We start from the raw sequence: 26150 nt of genomic DNA, 5'->3' as shown, positions 1-26150 counted from the left end.
GTTCAAAGCCAGCACAGCACTAATATAGCAGCAAGAAGGTTTGCAAATATTGTGGGTATAAGCATAGTAAGTCTGGCAAGTGTCGGGCATATGAAAAAACTTGTGCTACATGCCAAGGTAGGAATCATTTTGCAGGTGTTTGTGCTGCAAAGTCTAAAGCAAGGCCTGAAGTCCTTGATGGAAAGAAGTTCAACACTAAATTTAAGAAGAAACATGTACACGAAATAGAGGCGACAAGTTCTGAGAGCAGTGAGGCAAATCAAGATTGTGACTCGAGTGATGAAGAATATTATGTGAATGTGGTTAAGAAAATTGGTGCCATAGGAACCATGTGGGTCCAAAAAGTAAGTCTTGGCGACCTTAGAGTGGAGTTTAAACTAGACACCGGAGCCGAAGTGAGTGTTTTGCCTTTAAAGTTTGCCAAAAAGTCTTTACTAGTAGATAAAATGAACAAAACTCTTGTTTCATATGGAAATTCAAATTTCAAAATAAAACAAACCTGTTGGTGAAGTCTCTGTAAATTGCAGAGTTGGTAAAAATGAAACTCGAGTTTTGACCTGATAGTTGATACCGATGATCAAGCTCCCTTATTAGGTCTGCAGGCATGTATTGATTTAGATTTAATTAAAAAAAAATGCCACTGTAAAATCCGACATAGGGTTCAAGTCACTGAATGATGTTGTGAAATTATACCCCGGTGTGTTCAGTGGTCTTGGTAAATTTCCAAGTGAGCACCACATTACATTAAAACCAAATGCGGTCCCAAGTGTTTAACCAGTCAGGAGGGTTCCTAAAGCTCTTCATAAAAGGCTCAAATTAAAATTGGAAGAGCTTGAAGCCGAGGGTGTTATTAGGCAGGTTGATAAGCCAACTAAATGGTTGAATCCACTTGTATTAGTAGAAAAAAAATGGGGATTTAAGGATATGCCTTGATCCTAAATATTTAAATTTATCCATACAAAAAGAGCAATTTCTAATTCCAACAGCTGAAGAGATTGCCACAAAATTATGTGATAAATCATTTTTTACGGTACTCGACATGAAAGATCATTACTTTCAAGTTAAAATTGATGATGAGAGTGCTGACTTGTGCACTTTTGGAACTCCGTTTGGACGGTAGAGTTCGGTCAGTTCTGTAGATTACGTTTTGGAATCTCTTCAGCCCCAGAAGTTTTTCAAAAGAAAAATTATAAAATATTTGGTGACCTTCCCGGTGTTGGATCATATTTTGATAACCTAATTGGGTCAACAAAAGCTGAGCATAATAAAAATTTACAAACTGTTCTAGAAAGAGGCCAAAAATACGGAATAAAATTTAATAAGTCAAAAGTTCAATTTAGGTTTTCTAGTGTAACATTTTCGGGACAAATTTACTGAAAAGATGGTATTGAGCTAAATCAGACATATGTTAATGCTATTAGTAATCTACCCATTCCAAATAATAAGTCTGATTTACTGAGAATTCTTGGAATGGCAAAATTTGTAGGTAAATTTGTTCCCAATATATCCAAAGTCACAGCTCCTTAAAGAGACCTTACAAGACAGGATGCTGAATGGAAATGGGAGGATGTACATGACTATGCTCTCACTCAATTAAAACACCATTTAACTTCAGCACCTATTCATTAATTTTTTAATTCAAACGCACACACTGAAATTGAAACAGATGCTTCTAAAGATGACTTGGGGTGTTGTATCTTACAAAATGGTCATCCAGTAGCATTTGCTTCTCGAAGTTTAAATCACACAGAAAAAATGTATGCCCAAATAGAGAAAGATATGCTAGCCATAGTTTTTGTCTGTCAAAAATTTCATTTTTTTATTTATGGCTTTAAAACTCCAATTAGAGTCTCAAGTGACCATAAGCCCTTAGAGGCTATTTTTAAAAAAGATTTAAATAATTTCACCGAGGTTACAAAGAAGGCGTCTTAGGCTCCTTAATTATAACTTAAGTGTCAATTATAAGCCAGGCAAATACCTTTATATAGCGGACACATTATCTAGAGCCTACCTCCAAGAAGGAAGTCTTAAATCAGACAATGAATTTAAATATGCCATTCACTTTGTTAAAAAAAATGTACCTGTATCTGAGTCCTGTAAAAATCAGTTACAATGAAACTAAAAATGATGCTAAACTTAAACTTGTAGATTTTTTCCTTAATGCTTGGCCTGAAAATGCTCGTTTAGTACCTCCAGATATTAAGCAATTTTTTAAAACTAAAAATGATTTGTTTGTGTCTAATGGTATACTCTTTTTTACAAGCAAGATTGTGGTGCCAAGTTCAATGCATAAGGAAATGCTTGAGCTTTTGCATGAGGGTCATTTTGGGGTCGATAAAACAAAATCGAGAGCTCGACAAATTTTTTATTGGCCCGGCATTAATACAGATATTGAAAATTTTATAAAAAAATGTAAAACCTGTGAAAAATTTGCACTTAAACAATAAAAGGAAAGCCTTATTAGTTACCCTGTTCCTGAAAGGCCTTGGGAGAGGTTGGGTTTGGACATATTTACTTATGTGAATGTAAGCTACTTAGTTATTTATGATGCCTATTAAAATTGGTTAGAAATGCCCATTATTAGAGAAAAATCTATTAATTCTATATGTTTAGTGCTTAAAAAGATATTCTGTACACATGGAGTACCAGATAAGCTGTGCTGTGATAATGTGCCTTTTAACAGTTATTCTTTTAAATTATTCGCCAAAGAGTGGAATTTTGACATTGTAACTCGCAATCCAAATTATCCGCGCTCAAATGGACTCGCTGAGAAAGGAGTAGGCATATGTAAGCGTATAATTAAAAAGGCTTTAGATAGCCATCAGGATATTGATGTTGCTTTGTTGCAATATCGAAATTCCCCTCTGAAAAATCTAGGATCTACTATTTCACAAACGCGTGGTCCTTTAAAACTAATCCAGGCCCAAACGTTCATACTAAAACGTCCCGTTTGATTAGTCTTATGTATACAGGGTGTTCATTTGAAAACTTCTTACCACGGATTTATCGAAAACCACTGTTTAATAACTAAGAAGGTATAATAATAAATACAGTTCGCTCAGGATATCTGTGTTAATGAAAAGAATGCTGAAAAAAATTCAGGTTGTTATTTAGTTTTTTCCACGTCTAATCTTCGGAATTGCTGTTTATGTTGGTAGCTTCCGTTTTAAATTATAAACGAATTGTAGATTTGGCAAACCCTAACGGGCAACATTTTAAACACTTATTGAAATAAAAACTGATATTTTCATGTTTTTGTTTTCTATCTGAACAAATTAAGATAAACAAAGATTTTTCTAATTTTCTCGAAAACGAATCGACTGATTTAAAAAAATTAAACGTCAAAATAAAAGACTTCGAAAGACCTTTTAAACAAGCTATTACTCGATACCCCTTGCTATTTAAAATTTTTAAGGGGATGACCCTGGGGGGCAATGGGTGAAAGGGGGTGAAGTTATTTTAGGTTAGAAAGTTGTCCCCCTTGACAAACCTTTTAAAGTATTTCGGCGTTGTTTTTTTTTAAACAGTGGTTTTCGATAAATCCGTGGTGGGAAGTTTTTAAATGAACACCCTGTATATCTTTCATCGTATCTGGTATAAGAAGGCCTGTAAACGCGAATTTCGCCATTATTGCACGACCTAAAGGTTTTTTTCATGCGAAAATATTACCGTTTCCCATATGTTGTTTTGGTGTGTATATTGATGGGCAAATTGCAATCTTCTCTGTTTAATTTTCTTCAGTCAAAAATATTTTATTTGTTGCGCAGCATCTTTTAATTTCTGAATTTCTTATCCTACTACGGGCTGTATTAGTAGAACCAGAAAAATGCGTGTCTACTTTCGCCTTTATTGCTGTTTCAAACGGATTTCCTAGAAAGCCAACTAACTCTATCTTGAATGTTGTTTGAAATTTTTGGTCGATCAGAACTAGGGTTTCTTACAATAGCTCCATATCTGCAATTTTTGCCTTAGCTAAGGAAACGGTATTTTTACTAATGCTGAACTCTTCTGCGATTCTTCTTATAGGAACTCCATCCATGAGATGAGTGTATATTATTGCTTTTCCTTGAGGAGATAATGCGGGCATTTAAAAAAAAAGATTTTCTTGACGCGGCTGTCACAAAAATTAAATTTACTTTCACAACATCAAAATATATTATTCTAATAGACCAAGAGATTTAGGAGATTTTGTTGTCCAAGTTTTTTTTCGGCACCATAGTACAGCACTGTTTACTTAACCTTTTACTCTTTTTTGTTTTTTACTTAACCTTTCAAATAATATATTAACCTATTAATCTGTATTAACATGTTAAATGTCTGCTGATTTAACAGGTTTGTTGATTGCCAGTTCTTGCGTCCTTTAAAATAGAAACTTTTTTGTGCAATTTTAATCCATTTCATCAAAATGGCAAATTATTCCAATGCCGAAATGTACGAGATGCATTTTGTTTATGGTCTTGCTAACGGAAATTCATTGCAAGCATCTAGAATGTATGCTGTAATGGCCCCCTGAACGAATGGCACCTCATTATACATGAAGTCGTGCAACTTCATCAAAGACTACACGAAACTGGAACTTTTCGGCCAAGAAAGCATGATTGTGGTCGACAACGCGATATTAGAACACCGAAATTAGAAAAAGCAGTACTTAATTTAATTGATGAACAGCCTGACACCAGTACTACAAAAATTGGTCTGCAGCTATATGTCGGTATGGAGTATTTTAAAGGATCAGTTATTACTCGTAAATTCATATCACGTACAACGAGTCCAAGCTCTATTAACATGAGATTTTCATAGGCGTCTTGAATTTTCTCGTTGGATGTTAGAAGTCAACCTTAGAAGTCAAGTTAAGTAAAACCCTCAGTTTTTAAGGCAGATTCTGTTTACCGATTGGGCAGATGAAAATCCCTAGGTCATAGTTGAAGCTCGGCACCAACAATAATTTTCTTTAAATGTATGGATTGAACTCATTGTAGATCACTTTATTGGCCCATATTTTTTACCACAAAAATTGACACACTTGTTTCTCCAAGACATACTTCCAGGACTTCTTGAGGCGGTACCCTAGATATTAGAGGAGTAGTGTGGTTTATGCACGATGAAGCTCCTGCTCGTTTTAGTTTACTAGCACGTCGTTATTTAGACAAAACATATCCAAGTCGTTGGATAGGCCGAGGCGGTCCTCAGTTTTGCCAACCTTGGTCACCAAATATGAATCCACTAGATTTTACCACATGGGGGTAATTTAAAAACTGTCCCTAGATCAGAATCTTCATTTATTTTCGACCTTCTTGTGTACTTCATTGATATAATTCTCCATTGATACGAAGTAAAAAAAATTGCGACCTGTATTCAATAAATATCCTGTCACGTTCCACAACATTTTCAATACGACCGCTGTTAAACACTTTATTATTTCCGCATTGTTATTACTTCCCGTATTACGTGAATAGCTGTGTTTCCTTTAGAATTTCTCTTATTGACAAACAATTTGCAAAAATAAAGGACAGAAGGAAATCCATACAACTCGGAGAGTTTCGGGGTTGATTTAGTGGGAAAACTTCTATTTTACGCAAAGTTGCTGCGGTTCTATCTCAACTCGCAAATGTCAACGGGACTTGATATAATATAAAGTTATGGCGGGATTTTAAATTGGGATTTATAGTTTTAGTTGCGAGTGATGTGACGTACTAAAGTTAAAGTTTATCGGTTCTCCATGGATAGTAAAAATGCCTTTTAGGTTTACAATGTTATTTTTATGGCTGTTGAAGTGCAGATTTAATTTCGACGATAGGGAAAATGGCTAAATAAAACACGAGAAAATTGCTCTGCGCTAAAAAGGATATAAACTTACCAGAATCAAAATATCACTTTATCAGAAGAAAAAAAAATCCTGAAAACAATTAGAATAATGTATAATAGGATATTGAAAAAAAAATAACAAATTATACCTTATCCTTACAAATTTTTTAACATCTTAACATATACGTGCATAATAAAGAAGGTGCTTAGTCTTGAATAGAGCGCTAAAAGCCATTATGTATTTTAATATTTCCTCAAATTACCACGACAAAGCCAAATATTTAATTTTAAAAACATAATAGTTTCAACAAGCAAGTTTAATACCTTCGCAAACAAAAAGGAAGAGCAAAAATGGGGAAAGATAAATGGGCCCCTTAAATCCCTTTTGGAGTAATTTCCCTCATTTTTACTGGCCGGACGGCACGCAAACCTTTTAATCCATTTTTTTGTCGGTTTTATGTTTTTATAGCCCGAACTGCACATGCTGCGATGCAATCCTTGTAAGCCCGCAGGACTTTTATTATCATTTTTTTTATAGATGTTTAATGAATCTAGTGTGATTAAATTTAAGCCAATAATTGACACCGAAACGTTTTATTACTAAAAATGAATAATTAAAAACATCTGATGCTGCAGAATAGTTATACTTATTTGCTTTATAAGAAAAATTAATGAAGTTGGTAACTCTAGTATGTTACAAGAATGTACATCATTTAACAAATTTAATTGATATTTGTCACCTCTGGTTTAACTGGCAATGGTTTTAATTCACTATTTATATGCGTAATACCTCGTTCTTTCATGGTCTCAGATATTTTAATAAAAATGATTCGAAAAACAATGATACCCCTTTTACGTTGCATTGAATGAATAATTGAATAAGAAATTGAAAGTATCATTGACTATCGAAATATGTAAAAAATATACTAAGACGGAATACTATTGAATTAGTCAAAAAATGTATGCATTTATGTATTATTCTAAAATTAACTTATTGTGCTTAAAAATTATAAACGTTATAGAGTGAGGTATGGATGTTGAAATAAAAATCATTTTTCAAGTCCCACAGTCCTTTAAACAGATTTCTGAAGAGGGTAAAACAAATAACTAAATGGAACAGAACATAAAAAGAAAATAAAGATCCTATTAACTGGCATAAACACCTTCCTTAAAGAACCACAGTGTGTCTCTGCATCACTTTAATTAATTTTAGAAAGTTATTGAAAATTGTATGCAACATCCATCAGAAAATCAGATCGATGAACTTACATCACGAACATATCGGTAAAGGAAAATTTCGGATATGGGTAGGAAAATCAGCTAGGGTTTTCTCGACAATTATTCTAGTAAATTACTGATCAAATTATATATCAGACGGAGTACTTTAGAGGTAAATTGGTGACGGTCTAAGGGAAATTATTTGTTTCTTGCAAATTATAGTTAATTCATCTTCAAAGCAGAGAGGGTGTTATAAATCAAGGAGGATGATAAATAAGGTTGGCCCATATGATGTAAACAAATATTTAGGGTCGCCGATAACATGGAAAAAGGACTTTACAGAGCTTAGTTTTCCCCTACTATAAGGAAATACTATAGTCGAGTCACATCCCTAGAATAGTCATTATAGCTGACTATGTAAATTGTCTCTATATATACGTCGATCTTGTTATTTAACTGGCGCTGCGAACAGGATAGCGCAATTTCGTCCTTTATCGGAAGTTCCGTTGTGCGAAAGTGAATTTTAATTCTTCATGCGCTACCAAAAACATTGAACTGCAAAGGTTTTCAACATTTTTAGTGGAAAATAGACAGAATTTTTTTCTCCAACTAAATATAGAGATTGCAGTTCTGCAGACATTGGTAAAACATAACCGTAGCTGTGTGTTAAACCACATCCTATCTAGACCAGTTCGAGGTTATCCAGGCATAAGATTGGTACCATTTGAAAATTCTTGCAGTATAGACTCTGTGGATCAAACCATGTCACCACTACTCCCGATCCTGATCCTTCAAACAGTAACGAGCCCATTCCAGGCCCTTCATATCTACAATCTACCCAATAATGAATATTACATTGAAGAGGTGGCTTCATCCCTTATTGTTAATAATTACCACACTACATATATACCATTTAACATATCTAGTATTAAGTACACCTTATCCCATTTTCTTAGTAATGTATTAATCTTAGAACATATGGTGAATAATCAAAATAATAATTTCACGAAAACACAATTTTTCCATTTATGCAAAGTTTTAAATAACACTTTTGATAATTACGCTAAATTTAATGTCTATAAAAGTGACCATGCGAAGCGAGGTTAATGAACCTCCTTGGTACTGGTATCAAATTCGTCACAGGAAACCTTGACAATGACGATCAAAAATGTTATTTAGTCCTAGTAAATATTATTGTAATCTTTTGATCTTTGGTACCAAAACTGTATAGAGATTAATTCAAAATGATTATGTTCAAATCCTCTTATTAATAACTGTAAATTACCAGAAAACTGTCAATATGTGACTGTTCTCAATAACTATCAAGTACATACGATAACGTACAAAAAGTCCTTACTGTTCTGTGCCAAGAAGGAAGAAATTGTTTATGAAAACTGTTTCCAGTTCCAAAAACTAAATATAGTAGGTTGCTCTCTTATAGAAAGTTAGTGCGATGTAATTATTAACCATCACAAATATGCCTTGGCTATAAATAACGTATCTATAAAACAGCTTCCAGATGCCACTAGGTTGCAACCATCAAATTTTTCTATTTATTTGCAATTGAAGCATTTGGAAAACCCTGCAAAAATCCAAGATGATCTTTTAGAACCTGTTAATTTTGATGAAATTATCTCGCAAAAAGAGACTCACTATATTATAGTTTTAGTTGTATGTATCATATTATGTATGTATTATGTATCATATTAGTATCTAGTATATGTATAGCACTATACCAGTGGAAGAAATACAGCTCCCTGAAGGCCATTCCAGTGAAGACGCTTCGGCACATCATTAACGAGGACGTTGAAAAATCTGAGGGTGGAGATGTCACATCCCTAGAATAGTCATTATAACTGACTATGTAAATTGTCTCTATATATACGATCGTCGTTAGGTTAAGTTTAGCATTAGTTTCGTGTCAAAGCTCGCTGTTCGGGATTATTGTTCACCATACGTTTGTACTCCTAGTTAACCTTATTTTAATAAATGTTTTTTAAAAAAAGCTCCGTCGATCTTGATATTTAACTGTCGAATTACCAATTAAATAATAGTGGTGATAAGATATTGCTAAAACGAAATTATCAATATATCGGACATCTTAGAAAATAATTTTATAATAATTATCAGTATAATTGACTTTATTTAAAGATGTGAAGAAAGACTACTAAGAAAAATGTAGAATCAAGAATTATAAAAGATCGTGAGGTTACAGAGAGACTAAACTACTTGATTTTTATTTGTACTTTAAAAAGCTTTATAATAAATTAAAAAGATAGTAATATATTCATGGTATAATAAAGCACACCTCTGAAAGTAATGTTTCTTTTAATAACGTTTAAACTATGTGATATAATCTTATAAAATTTTAGTATGATAATCAGTAGAAAATCCTCCTTAAAATAAACTTTTTAGAGACATATTTAGATTATTACTTTTAAGGACGGAGTATTGATGTCATTTTATTACACACATTATAATACAAATATAAAATACCTGAGTTTTACTCTAAAAAACATACTTTTAGTCATATAATAAAATAAATGTTAAAATTATTTTCGGGAAAAATGCATTTTTTTAATTTGACTTAAATGAGATTACTAGTGATTCCAATTTCCGTTTGATTTTCTTTATATACATTTTTCCATTCGCTAGTAAGTCTAACTCAAAATCGCTTTTTTTCATAGTTCCACCTGTTTAGTAAAAGATACGTCGATTATTTTAATTTCCTTAATTAGAATAACTTTAATTTCAATTTATTAGTTGTGGACTATCCTAAACCAATTACGTTGATAAAATCTTTGTTCAAAGAAACTTTATACAAATTATTCACAAGGAACATGTTATTTCGATGTCTGCTCTCCTGATGTTTTTGACTTTCTTTTAATTATTAGTATTAGGGTATATTCTACTTAATTCTAATTGGATAAGCATATTGGCAATTTCCCTTTCACGTAAACTATCATTTGGAGAAATCTTATTTGTGCTCCCTTGAATTGGTTTTTAGAGCTTAAAACATTTTTTAATTCATTAAATAATAGGCTCTCGAGTTAAATTAAGGTATTAAAAGTATATATAAGTATTTTAAAATAATGTAATTTTATTTTTCATATGCAAAAAAGCACTAGCACTGACTATTAATAAAGTCAATTAAGTACTTACCAAGTAAGGTTTAAAAGGCGGCTCCAAGCGTCTGGCTTCTAGGGCTTGCCAGTCAATAAGTTGGAAGAAAGCATGATCTTGTATATCTCCGTGAGGTGAGAATCGATTCCCAAGTCTTTTGTTTGCATCTTTCTCTAAAAACTAATAAATCTTATAAGTTTAATAGCAGAAACTATTAAACAAAATAAATATATACCTGTAATAGAACAGAACCAGCTTCTGAACTTAAGAATCGTGGAATAACTGGTTTTTCATTACAAATAGACCAAAACAATTCATCTTCATCGCTACCACTAAACGGCGATTGTCCTAGTAGCATTTCATATAATAGAACTCCAAATGACCACCAGTCCACGCACTGATTATAATGTTGACCCTTTATAATCTGTAAAAGAAAATATTTTTTATATTTAGGCATGTGTGAAACTTTTATTAAAGATAATGCACTAATTATAAAACTTAGTATAAATGGCTGGACCGCAGCCAATTAAGTTATGCGCAAATGTAATATATTTACGCCTAAAAGAAAACTCTATCAAAGAACTGATTTTGTCAAAGTTATTTAAATATATACATATTTAATCTCTTTATATTTTAAATCTAATTATTTAAAATATATATAACAAGTAAAAAATAAGTATTTAATACAATGCACGTGGCAATGTAATTTAAAAAAAAATAAAGCTGGTTAAATGATTGTTTCACGAGGGATTAATTTCTTTAACAGGAAAAACTGAAAATCTCAAGTAATGCTCACCAACATTCACACAAGCACGTTTTTTATGACATATAGATCAAATTCAATATTCAGTCAATTCCAATAACGTTGGAAGACTGTTTACGAGCCTTCCAGATGCACATAAATATTCTTTTATCATTTTTAGAAGACATATATTTCTTATATTTCCAGAAATAAGTTGCTTAAAGCAATAAAGCTTTAATAAATATGTTTGCAAATAAGTTAATAATGGAGTTGATAGTTTCTTAAATATATTTAAGATAAAACTTACTACTATATTTAATTTCCTTATTTAATATTAAATCTCTGATATTTTTAAGTGTTTAAATTACTGCAAAAAGATTATTTATATTTAATATTTATGCTATATTTAAAAGAGCGCTAGGCAATTGGAAAAAACTGCCGTAGGTCAAGTTTTGGTATATTTTAAACTAAACAGTATAATTTGAACAAATTTGTATTGGTTTATTAATATTTAAGCAGACTTTATACTCAATAAAAAACTTAATAGGTATTATTTAAAATAGGGTGTGAATAATTTAAATAAAGGAACACGAAACTAGTTTGTCATTACTTTTTATTGTTTGGTTTTGAATTACAAATATTATTTTGTGTATGTAATGTTATAGGGAAATATATTCTCTTTCATACTCTAAAATACGTTGATCTTTATATAAGTAAGATGCTACTATTTTTTTAAGCTACAATAAATTATTATTATTATTAATAATACTTCTACTATTGATTATTACAATTCGTTAATTATAATTTTTGCCATACCATATGCAAAATTTCAAGTAAAATCAGCAACTTACTTAAACTTAAGGATCTTTGAGGAGGAACTACATGTTAGTGTACATCATTTGTAGGTCTAGCTTATCGCAATCACCCATAAAATAAGAGTAAAGGCAGTTTGCTTACGATAAGTACATATTTCAAGCGAATCGTCTTCTTTCTTTTAAAACCTTAATTCTGAAAGACCAACGAGACTAGAGGAAAGGATACTGATCTTTGGCTTCCCAAATAAGGCAACGCTCACGCATAATTAAAAGATTGAAATTGGATTCTCAAAGTAGCCACCTTAGCACTATTGCCCAAAGGTGCCCTCGCTATGATTGGCTACTCTGCACGAGGCAGTATTCAATCCTTTTAAAAATTATGTGTATAATATTTTTATAACTCTGGTCTCTTGATTTTTAAGAAAGGAGGCTTTGGAAAGAACCAAAAAATCTACTTGAAATATGTAATTTTCTTAAGATAAATGCTTGTAAAATAACTGCTGCTATTTGGAAAACTTCATATTTTAGTTAAGTGTGGTTACTTCCTAAATCAAGTTATCGTTCATTTTTGGATACGCACGTTTAATATACAGATTATTCTTCTTACCTTTAGTTTCCTTGTTAAAAACCAACCAGACCTAAAACTATATTAAATATAAAAAAAAGAAAGCTAAAAATTAATCTAGGGCCATTTCACTTAGCTTATACTTGATAACTTAAAGAAAGTAATAGCCTTAAGAATGATATTATAAGATCCTGGGATCAACAATCTAATTTTTTGTTTATTTTGAAAAATTATTGAAATATATTTTTAAGTAAGACCTACTATCGTTGATTGAAGAGCAGTAAAATACGCTACACCCTGTACGAAGTACAGGGTGTCCCATTTTGGGTACTTTTGCTGGGTATCTCCGTTATTTTTAACGTTAGCGTGATGCGGTTTTCGCGACAGTGTGCTACTTTTTCGTGAAATTAAAGATGCCGTTAACAAAAATTCCAAAGCCCTCTTAGTTTTTAAGATATAGGCCATTTTTGAAAATTCGACATTTTGGGACCCCCCTTGTATTTCGGTTATTCTTTAACTTATCGAATATGTAAAAAACAGTTTTATAGATTTTTTCCGTAGAATGCAGTGGCGTGAATTTTTTTTTTTTAATATTTACTGTTTTTGCGTTAAAAGCCAAACAGTTTTTTTTTAATGGAATACCCTGTATATACATGCACTATTAAATTTGTCTTCTTTTTACCTTTTCAAAAATATATAATGGTATGCAATTTTTTTTTAAAAACATACAAATAAATGACAATTTTCTAAAATTAAGGGACATAAATTTATTAGTAGGCCATGACTCTAGTTGATAACAAAATAAAAGTCAACTAAAGGTCAAATATTTATATTTTACGGTTTCTTAAGTCAAATAATTGTATTGTAAGTATTTGTTTTTTTCTTTATTTGTTAAATTCTTTGAAAAATGGCAGCGTATGAAAATTACGAAAAATATGATATGTTGGTATGTTTTATACAAAGTAACGAAAATTCTGAAGAAGCTTCGGCGTTATATTTTTAAAGGTAAGTAAGCGTTAATGGGTACTATAGTTTAAATTACGATTATAAGTTTGTGTTTATTAGATATCCAGAGAGGCGACAACCCTTTATTGAGATATTTGCTCGCCTAAAAGCAAATTTAGTTAAACACGGAACCTTTGTTCGCTCGCGTCCGAAAACCTATAACAAGGAGAATAGGGAAAGAAAAGAAATATACGTTTTGGGATATATTGAAGCAACACCTTCGTCCTCATGCAGAAAAATTCAAAAAGATATTGGTGTCAAAAAGTAATGCATAAAGGATCCTAAAAAATACAAGTATAATCCGTATAAATTTAGTATTGTGCAACAGTTGCATCCTGGCGATGCAAGTTTATTGATGATACACGTTTTTTGTTTTGTATATTTTATTGCTTTATGCTACAAAACAAACTTATGTTGTAAAAATTGGAGCTATACTGTTGTAGTGTATTTTTTTTAATAATATGCTTTTGTCTCAATAGGTATATTTTGATTGTATCCAATATATTTGCAATGAATCCAATTCTTTGGTAGCAATTTGTGTAAGTTTTATATTTGTTATTGTTATTCATGGCCTACTAATAAATTTATGTCCTTAATTTTAGAAAATTGTCATTTATTTGTATGTTTCCTAAAAAAAAGTGCATACCATTAAATATTTTTAAAAAGGTAAAAAGAAGACACATTTATTAGTGCATATATATACAGGGTGTTCCATTAAAATAATACATAAGTTTGGCTTATAACTCAAAAACAGTAAATATTACAAAAAAAAATCTACGCCACTGCATTCTACGAAAAAAAATCTATAAAACTGTTTTTTTACATATTCGATAAGTTAAAGAATAACCGAAATACAAGGGAGGTCCCAAAATGTCGAATTTTCAAAAATGGCCTATATCTTAAAAACTAAGAGGGCTTTGGATTTTTTGTTAACGGCATCGTTATTTTCATGAAAAAGTAGCACACTGTCGCGAAAACCGCATCACGCTAACGTTAAAAATAACGGAGATACCCCGCAAAAGTACCCAAAATGGGACACCCTGTACACTAGTACAATGAAGTTAAGGAATTATTTGAAAAAATTATTATACCTCTGGAGCCATGTAGTCGGGTGTACCACAAAAAGTATCCGCCATCCTATCCAAGAAAATTTGTAGTTTGCACATTCCAAAGTCAGCTATTCTTACGTGGCCATCAAAATCCAAAAGGATATTATCCAACTTCAAGTCTCTGCAATAAAAGTTTAAGTCAATAGTAATAAATTACATTGACTACTGCAAATTGAATTACTAAGCAATAACAATAAAAGAAATTAAAGACCAATTAGATATTTTATAACACAAACCAAATTAACTCTAAACTCTTTGACTAATGGGTGAAGCCATAAACTATTAAAATGTACTTGCCAATTTAAAATTTAATTTTGATTAATTCTAAGGAGTTCTAACCCAACACACGGTTCTGTAAATTAGTTCAACTCGCTTAGGAAATGGAAATTGGTTAAGTAGACAGTTTACGTCTTTATTGCGGTTCAGTTTACGGCAGTTTGTGTCAAGGAGATGTATATCCGAAGTATGACACTATGGAGCCGTAAAGGAAATGAACTATGTACGACATCTGAAATTTAATTGTGACGTCATTTTAACAACTTGTTTAAGGTAAGAATAAAAAATATATTTTAATTAAATATTGTTGTTTTATATAATTTACCATTCTAAATAAACAGATTATTATTTACTACTTCTTCATTGTCTAACATTTTGAAAAAAATTACAAAAAAAAGTGTATTTTTTAATGATTTTAATTGTGATATAATCTGTCTCTGGTTTGGTCGCTGGAGTAAAAAAAATACTTTTTTTTACTAACCATGCACTTTACCCACTAGCCAAAGGCTTATAAAGTTTCACTTTTTACGCACTGTGTGCCTAAAAAAGTATTTTTACGCCCTAGTGTGAAAAAAGTAATTTGACATTTAATTTATAATTTGTCAAAAAAAATTTTGACGTTTTTTCACGCATTAGTGCGTAAAGTAATTTGGTATTTTTAAGTTTCTTATGTTTTCTTCGCTAGTAGAAAAACTTTTGTATGGGAATTATCATATTCGCTAATGGCTCATGCGATAAATTTCCCATTCATAAAAAACGGATCATTGTACACACTTATTACACAAATAACTATTATTTAGAAATTTAGAAAAAAAAGTCATCAACATTTACGGTAGATATAGATTATGGGAGAAAGCTGGGTTTTAAAATTCAATACGAAAATAATATTGGTGTAGAGGTAGAGCAATATTGATATTAATAATTAATTGTATTCAAATATTTCGACTCAAATAGCTTTAGTATTACTTCAGATGCTTCAAAAAGTATCATAAATTTTTGAATAGTATTTATTTGTCTCATAGTATGAGACAACTAAGACCAAAAGTTTTTTTATTATATTGAATCATTTTTTATTTACCCAATGTAACAATTGTTCAAAATACGCTCCTCCAGCCTCTACACAAAGTTCATAGCATTGGATGAGTGACAAGCAGCAACAATCATTGCAGCAGACTGTCTGACAGGCTTCTGACAGGCTTCACCTCCACCAGTCAAGCCGCTTTGGAGTTAAATATCACAAGAAGCGTGATTCAATATTAAGAGCCTTAAATCATTAAAATTTTTACCTGTTCAACATTTAGAAAAAAGAGTCTATGATGGAACATCAAACTTTCGTGATAGGTTAATGAACGTGAATTTGGATGAAAATGTCTTTAATAAAATTTTATGGACTGATGAGTCAATTTGTTACACATCAATACTAATTTTAAATAGGAAAAATACGTATTACACGAAAAAGCAGGAAAGACGATCCGTAAAGGTGTGGTGGGGAATTTATCGCTCAAAAATTATAAAAAATGAAAATTGGAATTCAAGAAGATATTTAGATATGGCAAGGATTGAAATACAACCGCTAATAGAAAATGAAATAAGTTGGACAGGGCAAAATGGAACAATCCCTTGGCCAGCCCGAAGTCCAGATCTTACTCCGTTCCTGTGGAAATGTGATTTCTTCCTGTGGAAAACATTAAAGGACACTGTATACAAGCAAAGGCAGGTAACTATCTGGAAATCGTTTCCGGTATATACGGCAAGCATCACGAGAATCTTTCCGATACTCTCCATAAATTAGCAGCAGATCAATGCATTTATCCGATGTAAATGGAAACAGCAATATTTGAAGATACAGAATTTTTTCTGTCACCTTCAAATATGTTCTGAAAAGTGATAATAGAATATTTCAAAAAAGCACAAATACACGAATACATAAGACAGCATGATACCACTTGAATAAAATGCTTAGAACATTGAAAGACTAGAGTTAGTAAACAACAACTTGGAATGGCAACAACGCAACCCAACCAAAAACTGATGTCATCTTGTCATCCGTGTTTACATTCGGCATTTGTGAAGTTCTGTGTTGAGTGTTTTTGTGAACTGTTACGATGGTAAAAACTTGTACCGTTTGTGCGCATCATAGAAAACAGATGATTCAAGCCGATGTTTTTACAAGTAAATACAGATACTGTCATAACATGATGGTACTGTCAGCATAAACGTAGAATAATAAAAACTTATTAAGAAATCTATATAAATTATAAAATATTTAATTTTCATAAAAATGCTTTGCATTAGATAGGCACTTTTTACTCTAATGAAGTACATTGAAAAGACGTATAAAGAGTTCATAAGCGGTAATTGTTAATAATTTAAAGCATAATCTATTATTAATAAATATTTATGAAGTAAAGATTTTTTGACGACGTCACTCGTAAAGATTTCTTGTGTGGGTGGAATCAACAATGCGATCAAGCGACGTTGCTATGTTTTTTTCTACTATAGGAACGTTATCTGGATTTATTTAACTTTGAATATTGACTTCTTTATAAAGTTTCTTATTAAATGTTATTAGAGAAAATGCTTCATATTTTATTAAAGAGTTATTAAAGAGTAAACTTAAAGTGGTTTCTCGAGGATAAATTAGTACGGGGTAGTCTTAAAAATATTTTTAAAAAGATTATTGTCTCCCATAAAGAACGCATTGTGAGATTTATGCTATCTTCAAATTTGCCAAGTTCTATGCTGTTAAAAACAGCTTAGACACCTGCATAGTTTCTCCTATTATAGTTTTTACCTAAATCTGTGTATAAAATTAGGAAAAATAACATTTGTTTATCATATGTAATTTCCCTGCTAGTGATCTTTCTATATTTTTTTGCCTAAATGAGTCAATACATTACTTCAATTCAACTCTCTTTACTCCGTTGAACTAAATCGCCAATGTCAGTAAATAATTAAAAAAGCTTTACCCTAAGCCATTTGAAAACTATTTCAAACAATATTTCATATCATTTGCATGTATTTACTGTCGTATATTCATTTCATCGTCAATACTCAAATAAAATTTGCTCGCTGAATTGGAAAATATCATTGGGTTGCGTTTAATAAAATATCACCTGTAAAGGGAGTGCGACTCACCGGATAATGTTATTATTTAAATTTATATTATTAATCGTTATTTATTTAATAGTACAGATTTACTGAATGGAAAAACAGGTATTCGTACCGTTTTATTTCATTACCTACGATTATTTTTTTAACCATTAAATCTTTTGATTTACAGTAATCTGCTGCTTGTCTGAAATAATTTTTTTAATAATTGAATCTATCTATTATCAATATAGATAACTAAGTATAATTTGGGTCAATAATTTAGCTATTTTTTAAATGTTAATAAAAGAGTATAACATTTTATATTGTAGCATGGTTTGGGAAAATTATTATTTGTATGTGGCTGTAATACAAATGCATCAAGTAATAATGTATAAAAGCAAGTGTTGTAAGATTTAGAGAGCTTACAGCATTTTGCAAGTAGAAATAATAAATTTAATGAAATGATTTTTTTACAGAAAAAGACAATGCATGAATTGCTGTGACCATAAATAGAAATCGTTTTTTTAAATAAAATAAAATAAATTTTCAATATCCTTATTTTCTTAAAAAATTGTCCCTTTAATAAAGGTGTTGATAAACATTGCACTTAATAAGACTGACCTATGTTCTTTTATTACTTCCATACAGGCTCTCTCATGGTATTATATTTGATTGCCAATTCCCTTACGAAAACTGTGGAGTTTATATTAACGTAAAGTAAAACATTTAGTTCCTTAGTTCTATTCGTTTACAATAAAGGTAACATTTACAATAAAACGGAACCTATTTAAAAAATTAAAGTCTCCTATGGTATTTTTATTGATTAAATGTATTTATTTATGTAACTTAGTTTTTTTTTCTTTTTATGGGCTTATTCTTTTAACCGATTTAAAAAATAATTATATTAAATTATTGGCGAAGAAAAACTGTATTTCAAAAGTGGTTTTTCCGTGATTACTTAATTAAAAATTAAAGCTTTTAATGCTTCCATGGCATCTTATTTTTAAAATTCAAAAAAATATTTTCCCTATGGGTATAAAACAAAAAGTAGCAAATATCATTATTTTCAGAATATTATTTTCTATCAAAATGCGTAATAATATACCAATGTCCCATTTAAACTAAAAAAAACGGTTAGTCACTTCCTGTTAAACTGAATTCCATCGATATACCAATTTTTTTATTTATCTTCAAAAAAGAAATAGTTATTAAGTATTCTCTTTTTGCTGTGTCATTCGGTTTAACCAACACCTACGATACGTGTTGGCAATGGCAATGTTGAAATGGTATTGAATTAGAAGACCAGTATTTAGGTGCAGTAATAATGGGTTGAGAGAGACCTATGTGCCTTGGCCTGTTTGATGCCAGGGTCTTCTCTTAATCACCGAAGATTCCTGTTGAGAACAGCAAACTCAAGCAAGCTGCACACATAACCCTTCCTCATCTATTCATCAAGGTTCTTTATTTAATTGAGTGTATTCAAGATTTCGGCTGTATTATCAGAGCAAATTGAGCTATGTTACGGTATAATACTTTGATGGCATTTTACTCTAGCGAATACTTAGCTTAAAAGACCATGGTGTTTTCCTCATGGCAAGTAAACTCTATTGGTCTTAATGAAGGACTCGCTATCAAAGCCTGAATCAGCTTCGCCATTATTTCAAAAACAGTTCATGTACTAAATAATTTAGTATTATCTTAGCAAGCTTACAGTCTTTCACTCGTCACATTTAGCTATATAGATCACATAGATTTTATTATCAACTAGCAAGCGGAGGTTTCCTATAGTAAGTCTGGAACCGAAGAAAAAGACAAACTTAGCCAAATTTTACCTGCCAGCAAAACAAAAATTTTCTCTAATACTTGTCAATTTAATTAATTGAAGACTAAATTACAGCTTCTATCTATTACAGCTATTCTATTAGACATCTTAAGAAAATAAAATACTATATTCTAGACGATATTCATGTATCTTTTTGAGAATACTTTTTCTGCAATTTTCAAATTTATTTTGTTTCGTTTTTTTTTCAATTCATTTGCTTAAATGGCTATTCTATTTTGCTCCAAATATCTTGATTCATATTTTACAGCACGACTAGTAGATGGCCCTAAGCTCTAAAAGTTAAACGAGATCTAGTGAGACTAGTTCATGGTTTCAAGCATGATCTTAAGATGGCGGCATAAATTGTTGAAACAAGTCAAGAAAAGAATATTCTTTATTAAAAACAATATGGGAATACATATACTTCGCTACAGTCATAAAAGAGGTGTTTTAATTGTTATTATCTTTTTAGAATCTTGCGTACGAGAGATACGCAGGAATTTAATATTGTTTTTTACTTTTCGCTGTATGATTTGGTATTTTTTCCAAACTTTACTCCATATGTTGGTGCAAGATTTGAAGTGCAGATGAAGTGACTTACATTTTTATTTAAATGGAATAATTATGCCTATTTTCAAAAAGGCCAAGATTCTACTATGGAAATATCAAAAGGATTGGCCAAAGTATAGCATTTACTAGTCCATAGTGTAATAAACATATGAGTTTTGTCTGAACTATAGAATACATTATTTTATCATCTCTGGTTTTATTGGAAATGACCAATATCAAACTGAAAAAAAACATAATCGGTTGATGTATAAGCGAATAGTAAGCAAGAACGTGTTGTAATAAAAGATATTTTATCAACCTGATAGATTAAATGGTTGTCTCATAGTGTCACACATTATTTTCGATGGCAAGTAATAAAAATTTTACTATAATTTTACTATAAGTAATAGTACAAGCAATGTAATTCAACTCTGATGTTGGGACATTAAACGAAAATAATTTGTATTTCCAACAAGATAGATCTTCTCGGCACTTTGTTTCGACAGTTCGAGAGTAGGTTAATGAACAGTTTCCAGGGATGTGGCAGGCATGGTACAATTGAATGGCCCGCACGGTGGCCAGATTTAACACCACTAGATTTTTTCCTTTGGAGGTATTTAAAAGGCAAAGTTTATAAAACCTCACCTGAAAATATTAATGATTTAAAAGATCGCATTACTCTCAAATGTAAAGATATTAGCGGATAAAGACTTGCCAAAGTTCGTGAGAAAGTTCAAGATAGACTCTTTATAAATATATAAAGAGTCTATCTTGAATTAATAAAAAATTTTTTATACAGTGTTGGGTGGTAGATTTTATGCCCTTTAAAATTATAGTAAAATAATAGTCACTTAGGGGGTAACCATTTGAAATACAAAAGTATGAGGTCGATAAAATATTCATCATTTCTAGACATTTTTGGTCACTATTCGCTGGTACGTCAATCGAATTAATTTTTGACACTGTTGGATAGATATTTCAATGCTGCTTCACGCAATGAAGGTTCCGATTTGACATATCAAAGTGAGGTTAGCTGGAGATAAGGAGGTGATTGACAGAACTTTATCAGATATAAAATTTAATGCGCTCGTGTTTATTTTTTTTTAAGTTATTACGAGTAGTTCGTCTGGAAATGAAAGCATTCTATATGTAAAAATGAATTCCTTATTTTCACTGTTCTTATATTCATTGTTCAAATGAACCAATACATAAAATTTTCAAACACAACGCGAAATAGCAAAAATATTATTTAATCTTCTGCTGCAGAAGGCTACTGTATACTGCAGAAATTGCAGTAAGTAGCCTTCTGCACTGTATGTTTTTTTTCAATTTTATAACGATTTAATTACAATGAGTCGCCTCCACATAAAATTATTTAACAAGCAGTTTCTTCAACTATATTGAGAAAGGTAATATAAATTGCAGTGATAGAAAAGGAGCTTCCGGGTTTTGCTTTAGCTATAATAATAAATCATAAAGTTCAATGAAGCCCACCATTTCATATTCAATTAATCTTTAATTCTAATTCTCAAAGAAATACAATATGCATAAAGTCCACTTGCATTTTAACTAATCGTTATTTTTATACTGGACTATAATAATTTTGAATTATCTTCTACTCTACAGGAACTTTTAGAAAGTGTACACCTATAATATAAACGGAATTATGCGGATATGTTATGTTATAGGTTGTTATGTTATATATATCATTATTAAATGATGTTAAATATTCCACCATCTTCGTTAAGATTTTTCTTCACTTTAAGAGAGGAATAACATATAGTTAGGCTCTCATAAAAACTGCAAAACGAAAGTTCAAAATGAAACTCAATCATACTGACGTTAGGGTATTTCTGAAAATAATATTATTTATATATTACTATAAAATATTGTTATAAGCTATATTAAGTAATTGCTTTGTTACCTTTCTTTATAAGAACCATAAAGCGCAAAATATTTTCTTAATAATGATAACGAGTTTGCCGAAACAACCACTCCATAAGACGAAACTTCATTAAATCATTATCGCAAATTTGGCAAAGTTACGAAAAGTTTCTGTTGACAAACGTCCCTAAAGAGAGAAGTCTGAGGAGTGAACATAATCGAATAGACTGCCTACATAGTTATTTGTTTTGCCCTCTTCGAACAGTTAAGATAAATATTTCCACTTTCAGAAATCGCAATTCAATTGTTTCCGTTTACTGTTCGCTTAAACTGAAATATGAAAACTTTTGATTTGGCTGTGACTTCATAATGAAGTTATTTTGGTGTTGGTAAATAAACTTTCCCATATTAAAAAAAAAACGATCGAACTAGATACTGGTATTTAATATTAAAACTTACCTATATACGATTCCTTTGTTATGTAAAAATTTCAGGCCCGAAACAATTTCTGCTCCATAAAATCTGGCTCTAGCTTCAGAAAATCTCCTTTCCGCTTGAATATGGAACATAAGATCTCCACCATTCAGGTACTCCATTACAAAGAATAAGTGTGACTGTAAAAAAAATAAGTAGAGTGGTAAAAATTTGGAGAAATATGAGGTCGAAAAATGTCAAGGAAGTATTATTTTACGAAAGTTGAAATAATTTTTGTGGTTTTTTTTATTTTTTTAATCTGGTAGATTTTTTTAACATAGTGTGGATATTTATTTATAAGTATTTTATGTGCTATGATTTTGATGTACATTCATTATATCCCGAAGGAATAATTTTTTCAACTTGATTTTTCGGTAACATAATGACTTTAATATAAGTATCCTTTGGTAATAACGATAACGTTTTATCTTCTTTTGCCATTCTTAAAATATACAGTCTCTTAATTTTTGTGAAGAAAGCATTTTCTGACAACTTATTAGTAGAGATATTTTTAGTTATTGCTCCTCCGTTTACTAGTAATTATTAAGCATAATAAAATAACTCGGGTTCGAAGAAGTCAAAATTATCAATATGTTAGCGATTTTGACAGAGCTAGAATTATTGTCTATCAATATGTTGGTTTGTCTTATCGCGCAATTAGCCGCTGTGTTAATTTTACTGCAATGACGGTAATGCTTGTGTATCGGATATGAATAAAAAAAGAGAGAAACACGAAGAAGGCTAACTGGTCAACTGAGGCATACTACAGAGCATCAAGGTAGGTGGTTCAGACAACTAGCCCTACGAGATGCCTTTGCTACTACGCATCAGATCTGTTACTATGAGTACACTCTATCTTTGCATTCAAGCCTTTGAACTTTATTCGTATCATCCACGGTTAAATGATATAATGTTTAGGTATGCACGATGTTTGAGTAATGGTTTGGAAAATTATTGCCTATAGTAGCCGATCGCCCTGTTTATTTGTTCGAGGCAATATGACTGCTGCGCGTTATATTAATGATATCGTACAAACCAATTTACTAACTTATCTAAAGGCCCGTCCCTTCCTAAATTGCTCGCCATAATATGGACTTTGGTCAAAAGATTAAATTAAACAAATTATTCCTTCTAGATGTAACACTTCTGTCACTATATTATACTTCATTTATTTACTATTCTTCTTACTAATTAGAATAAATTTGTAAGTACAAAGTTATTCTTTAAGCTATACGAATTCTAAAAATGTTACAATATATTAAGAAGAATGGAGAAGATGGGAACTGGAAATTATTATATAAGTAGGTACATCTTAGATATTTTAAAAGGAGTATTCTTAATACTGATTTAATTTTAAATTTTATATAAAGATCTATATATGGTTTACGTTCGATAATTTAAGACATCTTAAAGCTCTGATATTCGCTGAAGCGCTCATTTTAAAAAAAATCGATGAATTATATAGTAAAACAAAATAATTTAGTATAGCCTCATAGAAAAAATTATTAAAAAATAGTTCGGTTAACACGTAAAGTGCCATAACGGAAATGCATTATTGTAGTACCCTGGGGCCAAATTATTTTATTTAATTTACTAAATCCACTTTAGTAAATTGTCGAATTTTTCATATTTTTTTTTGACGGACGACGTTGATCCCCCATGGCCTGAAAGCAAACGCGCAATATTATGGCCAGTATGGGGGCAAAGGTGACCCAAGAGTAATTGCGACGCGCATTCGATATTCGATTCAGTTTGACGTTAGAAAGCACACCTGTATGATCCGTTCTTCGCTGTGTTTCGCATAGTAGTCGCAAGTTGTTGAGTATAGCTTGTGATATTTCAAGGCATATGACCTGTAACGTGTAGTTGCACTTTTGTAAGAAAAAGAAAACTGTTGCAAGCGTAAAATCTTAGTTCCAGTACTATGAGTCATTACGAAACAGAACAGGAGAATCTAGGCACATTATGGGACGAAGTCCTTTCTGCGAGTGAGGATAACTTTTCGCCGGATGTGAGTGAATATAACCCTTCTGGTTCTGAGTCTGCAATAGCTTTGAGAAGAAACGCGAGTTTTTTTCTCCTCCCTCTGATATGCCCAGCACTTCCGCAAAAAGAGTAGTGTTTGCAAAAGAACTCCAAGCTAATGACAACACATCGCAAACGTCAATACCAGGTAACAATATTGACGAAGTTATTGACAGTGTCATTCTACGAAATATCAATTATAATGATGAGACCATGCTGGATGAATCTCTAGCAGAACATGAAAGTGATTTGTTTTTTTGGTCCGATGTAACTGGCGTACAGATGACAAATTTTTTATTTACAGTCACCAATCCTGGCATTCGATTGTAAATTTATGATTTATATGACCAAACACCATATGAATTTTATAAATTAATAATTACTGACGACATATTTGATTTATTTGTTTGAGAAACAAATATTTACGCTGAACAACAAAAAGCCCAAGTTCAATCACGAAACGCATGTATTCAAAGCTGGAAAAACACAGACCGCTCGGAGATGGAACAGTTTATTGGCTGTATCATGTGGATGGGTCTGGTTCAATTTCCTCATATTGGTCAACAAGCAAAATATACTTAAACTTTATAAAACAAATTATGCCTAGAAATCGTTTTCAACTGTTGTTAAAAACTTGGCATTTTGCAAACAACGAAACCGTTCTTGATGGTGTTCTTGATTGAGTTTATCTGATAGATGAGACTCTTGTACCTTTTAAAGGCAGACTGAAATTCAAACAATATATAAGCAATAAGCGCCACAAATTTGGCATAAAATTATTTAAACTATGTCTCGAAAATGGTTATCTTTACGATCTTTCAATCTACTGTTGGCAAGAAAAAGAACCTAATCAAGGACAGTCAGTACGCTCCAATGTTGTCTTGAAACTCACGGATAATTTGTTAAACCAGGGACGCAAAATCGTTGCGGATAACTACTATACATCTGTCGAACTGGCCTCTAAACTTCTAGAAAAACAGTCATATATTCTGGGCACATTACGCAGCAATCGAAAAAACAATTCAAAAGTTGTGGTTCAAAAAAAAAATTAAAACTTGGGGAGCATATTGCCAATGAGAGTAACAATGGTATATTTATTGAGAAATGGAAAGACCGAAGAGATGTTCTCATGTTGACAACAAAATTTATTCCGGAAATGGTTACTCAGAAGAAAAGATCAGGAGAAAAAACAAAGCCAAGAAGTATTATTGAATATAATAAACACAAAGCCTATATTGATATATCAGACCAGATGAACGCCTTCAATTCTTCCCTTCGTCGCCGTCGTGGGGTAAAGTGGTATCGTAAACTAGCGATTGAGCTAGTTGTCGGTTCGGGACTTGTAAATGCCTATATCCTCCATCAGCAAATAACGCAGAATAAAATGAACATCACCAAATTCCGGGAAGAAGTCATTAATGGTTTACTAAAATATGAGGATACCCCATCTGTGGATATTCAGGAAACCGGCCATATACTTGAGGATACTGAAAAAAACAGATCTTGCAGCCAGTGTTATGCCAATATTTCTAAAAAATCAGGACGTCAAATAGCGAAAAACAAGACCCCTAAGACTAAATTTAGATGTAATTTATGTCAAAAACGCTTATATTTGCAATGCTTTTTCGAATTACATGTTTCAAAC

General features: G+C 31.3%; 1 protein-coding gene across 4 annotated transcripts in view; it reads right to left on the bottom strand.

The window, feature by feature from the left end:
* LOC126733696 (uncharacterized) overlaps positions 1-26150 on the bottom strand; it is a 95461-nt gene that overhangs the window by 8974 nt on the left and 60337 nt on the right. For all 4 annotated transcript variants that reach the window (XM_050437071.1, XM_050437069.1, XM_050437070.1 and 1 more), the window contains exons 5-8: positions 22466-22620; positions 14365-14503; positions 10382-10570; positions 10186-10326 (exon numbers count right to left, since the gene is read on the bottom strand). In XM_050437071.1, coding sequence (XP_050293028.1) covers positions 10186-10326; positions 10382-10570; positions 14365-14503; positions 22466-22620 — 624 coding nt within the window. The remainder of the gene's footprint in view (positions 1-10185; positions 10327-10381; positions 10571-14364; positions 14504-22465; positions 22621-26150) is intronic.

Source organism: Anthonomus grandis, chromosome 3, assembly GCF_022605725.1.
Source record: "Anthonomus grandis grandis chromosome 3, icAntGran1.3, whole genome shotgun sequence".
Taxonomy (NCBI): domain Eukaryota; kingdom Metazoa; phylum Arthropoda; class Insecta; order Coleoptera; family Curculionidae; genus Anthonomus; species Anthonomus grandis.
The sequence above is the reverse complement of the archived record's forward strand: the minus strand, read 5'-3'. Positions and strand labels throughout refer to the sequence as shown.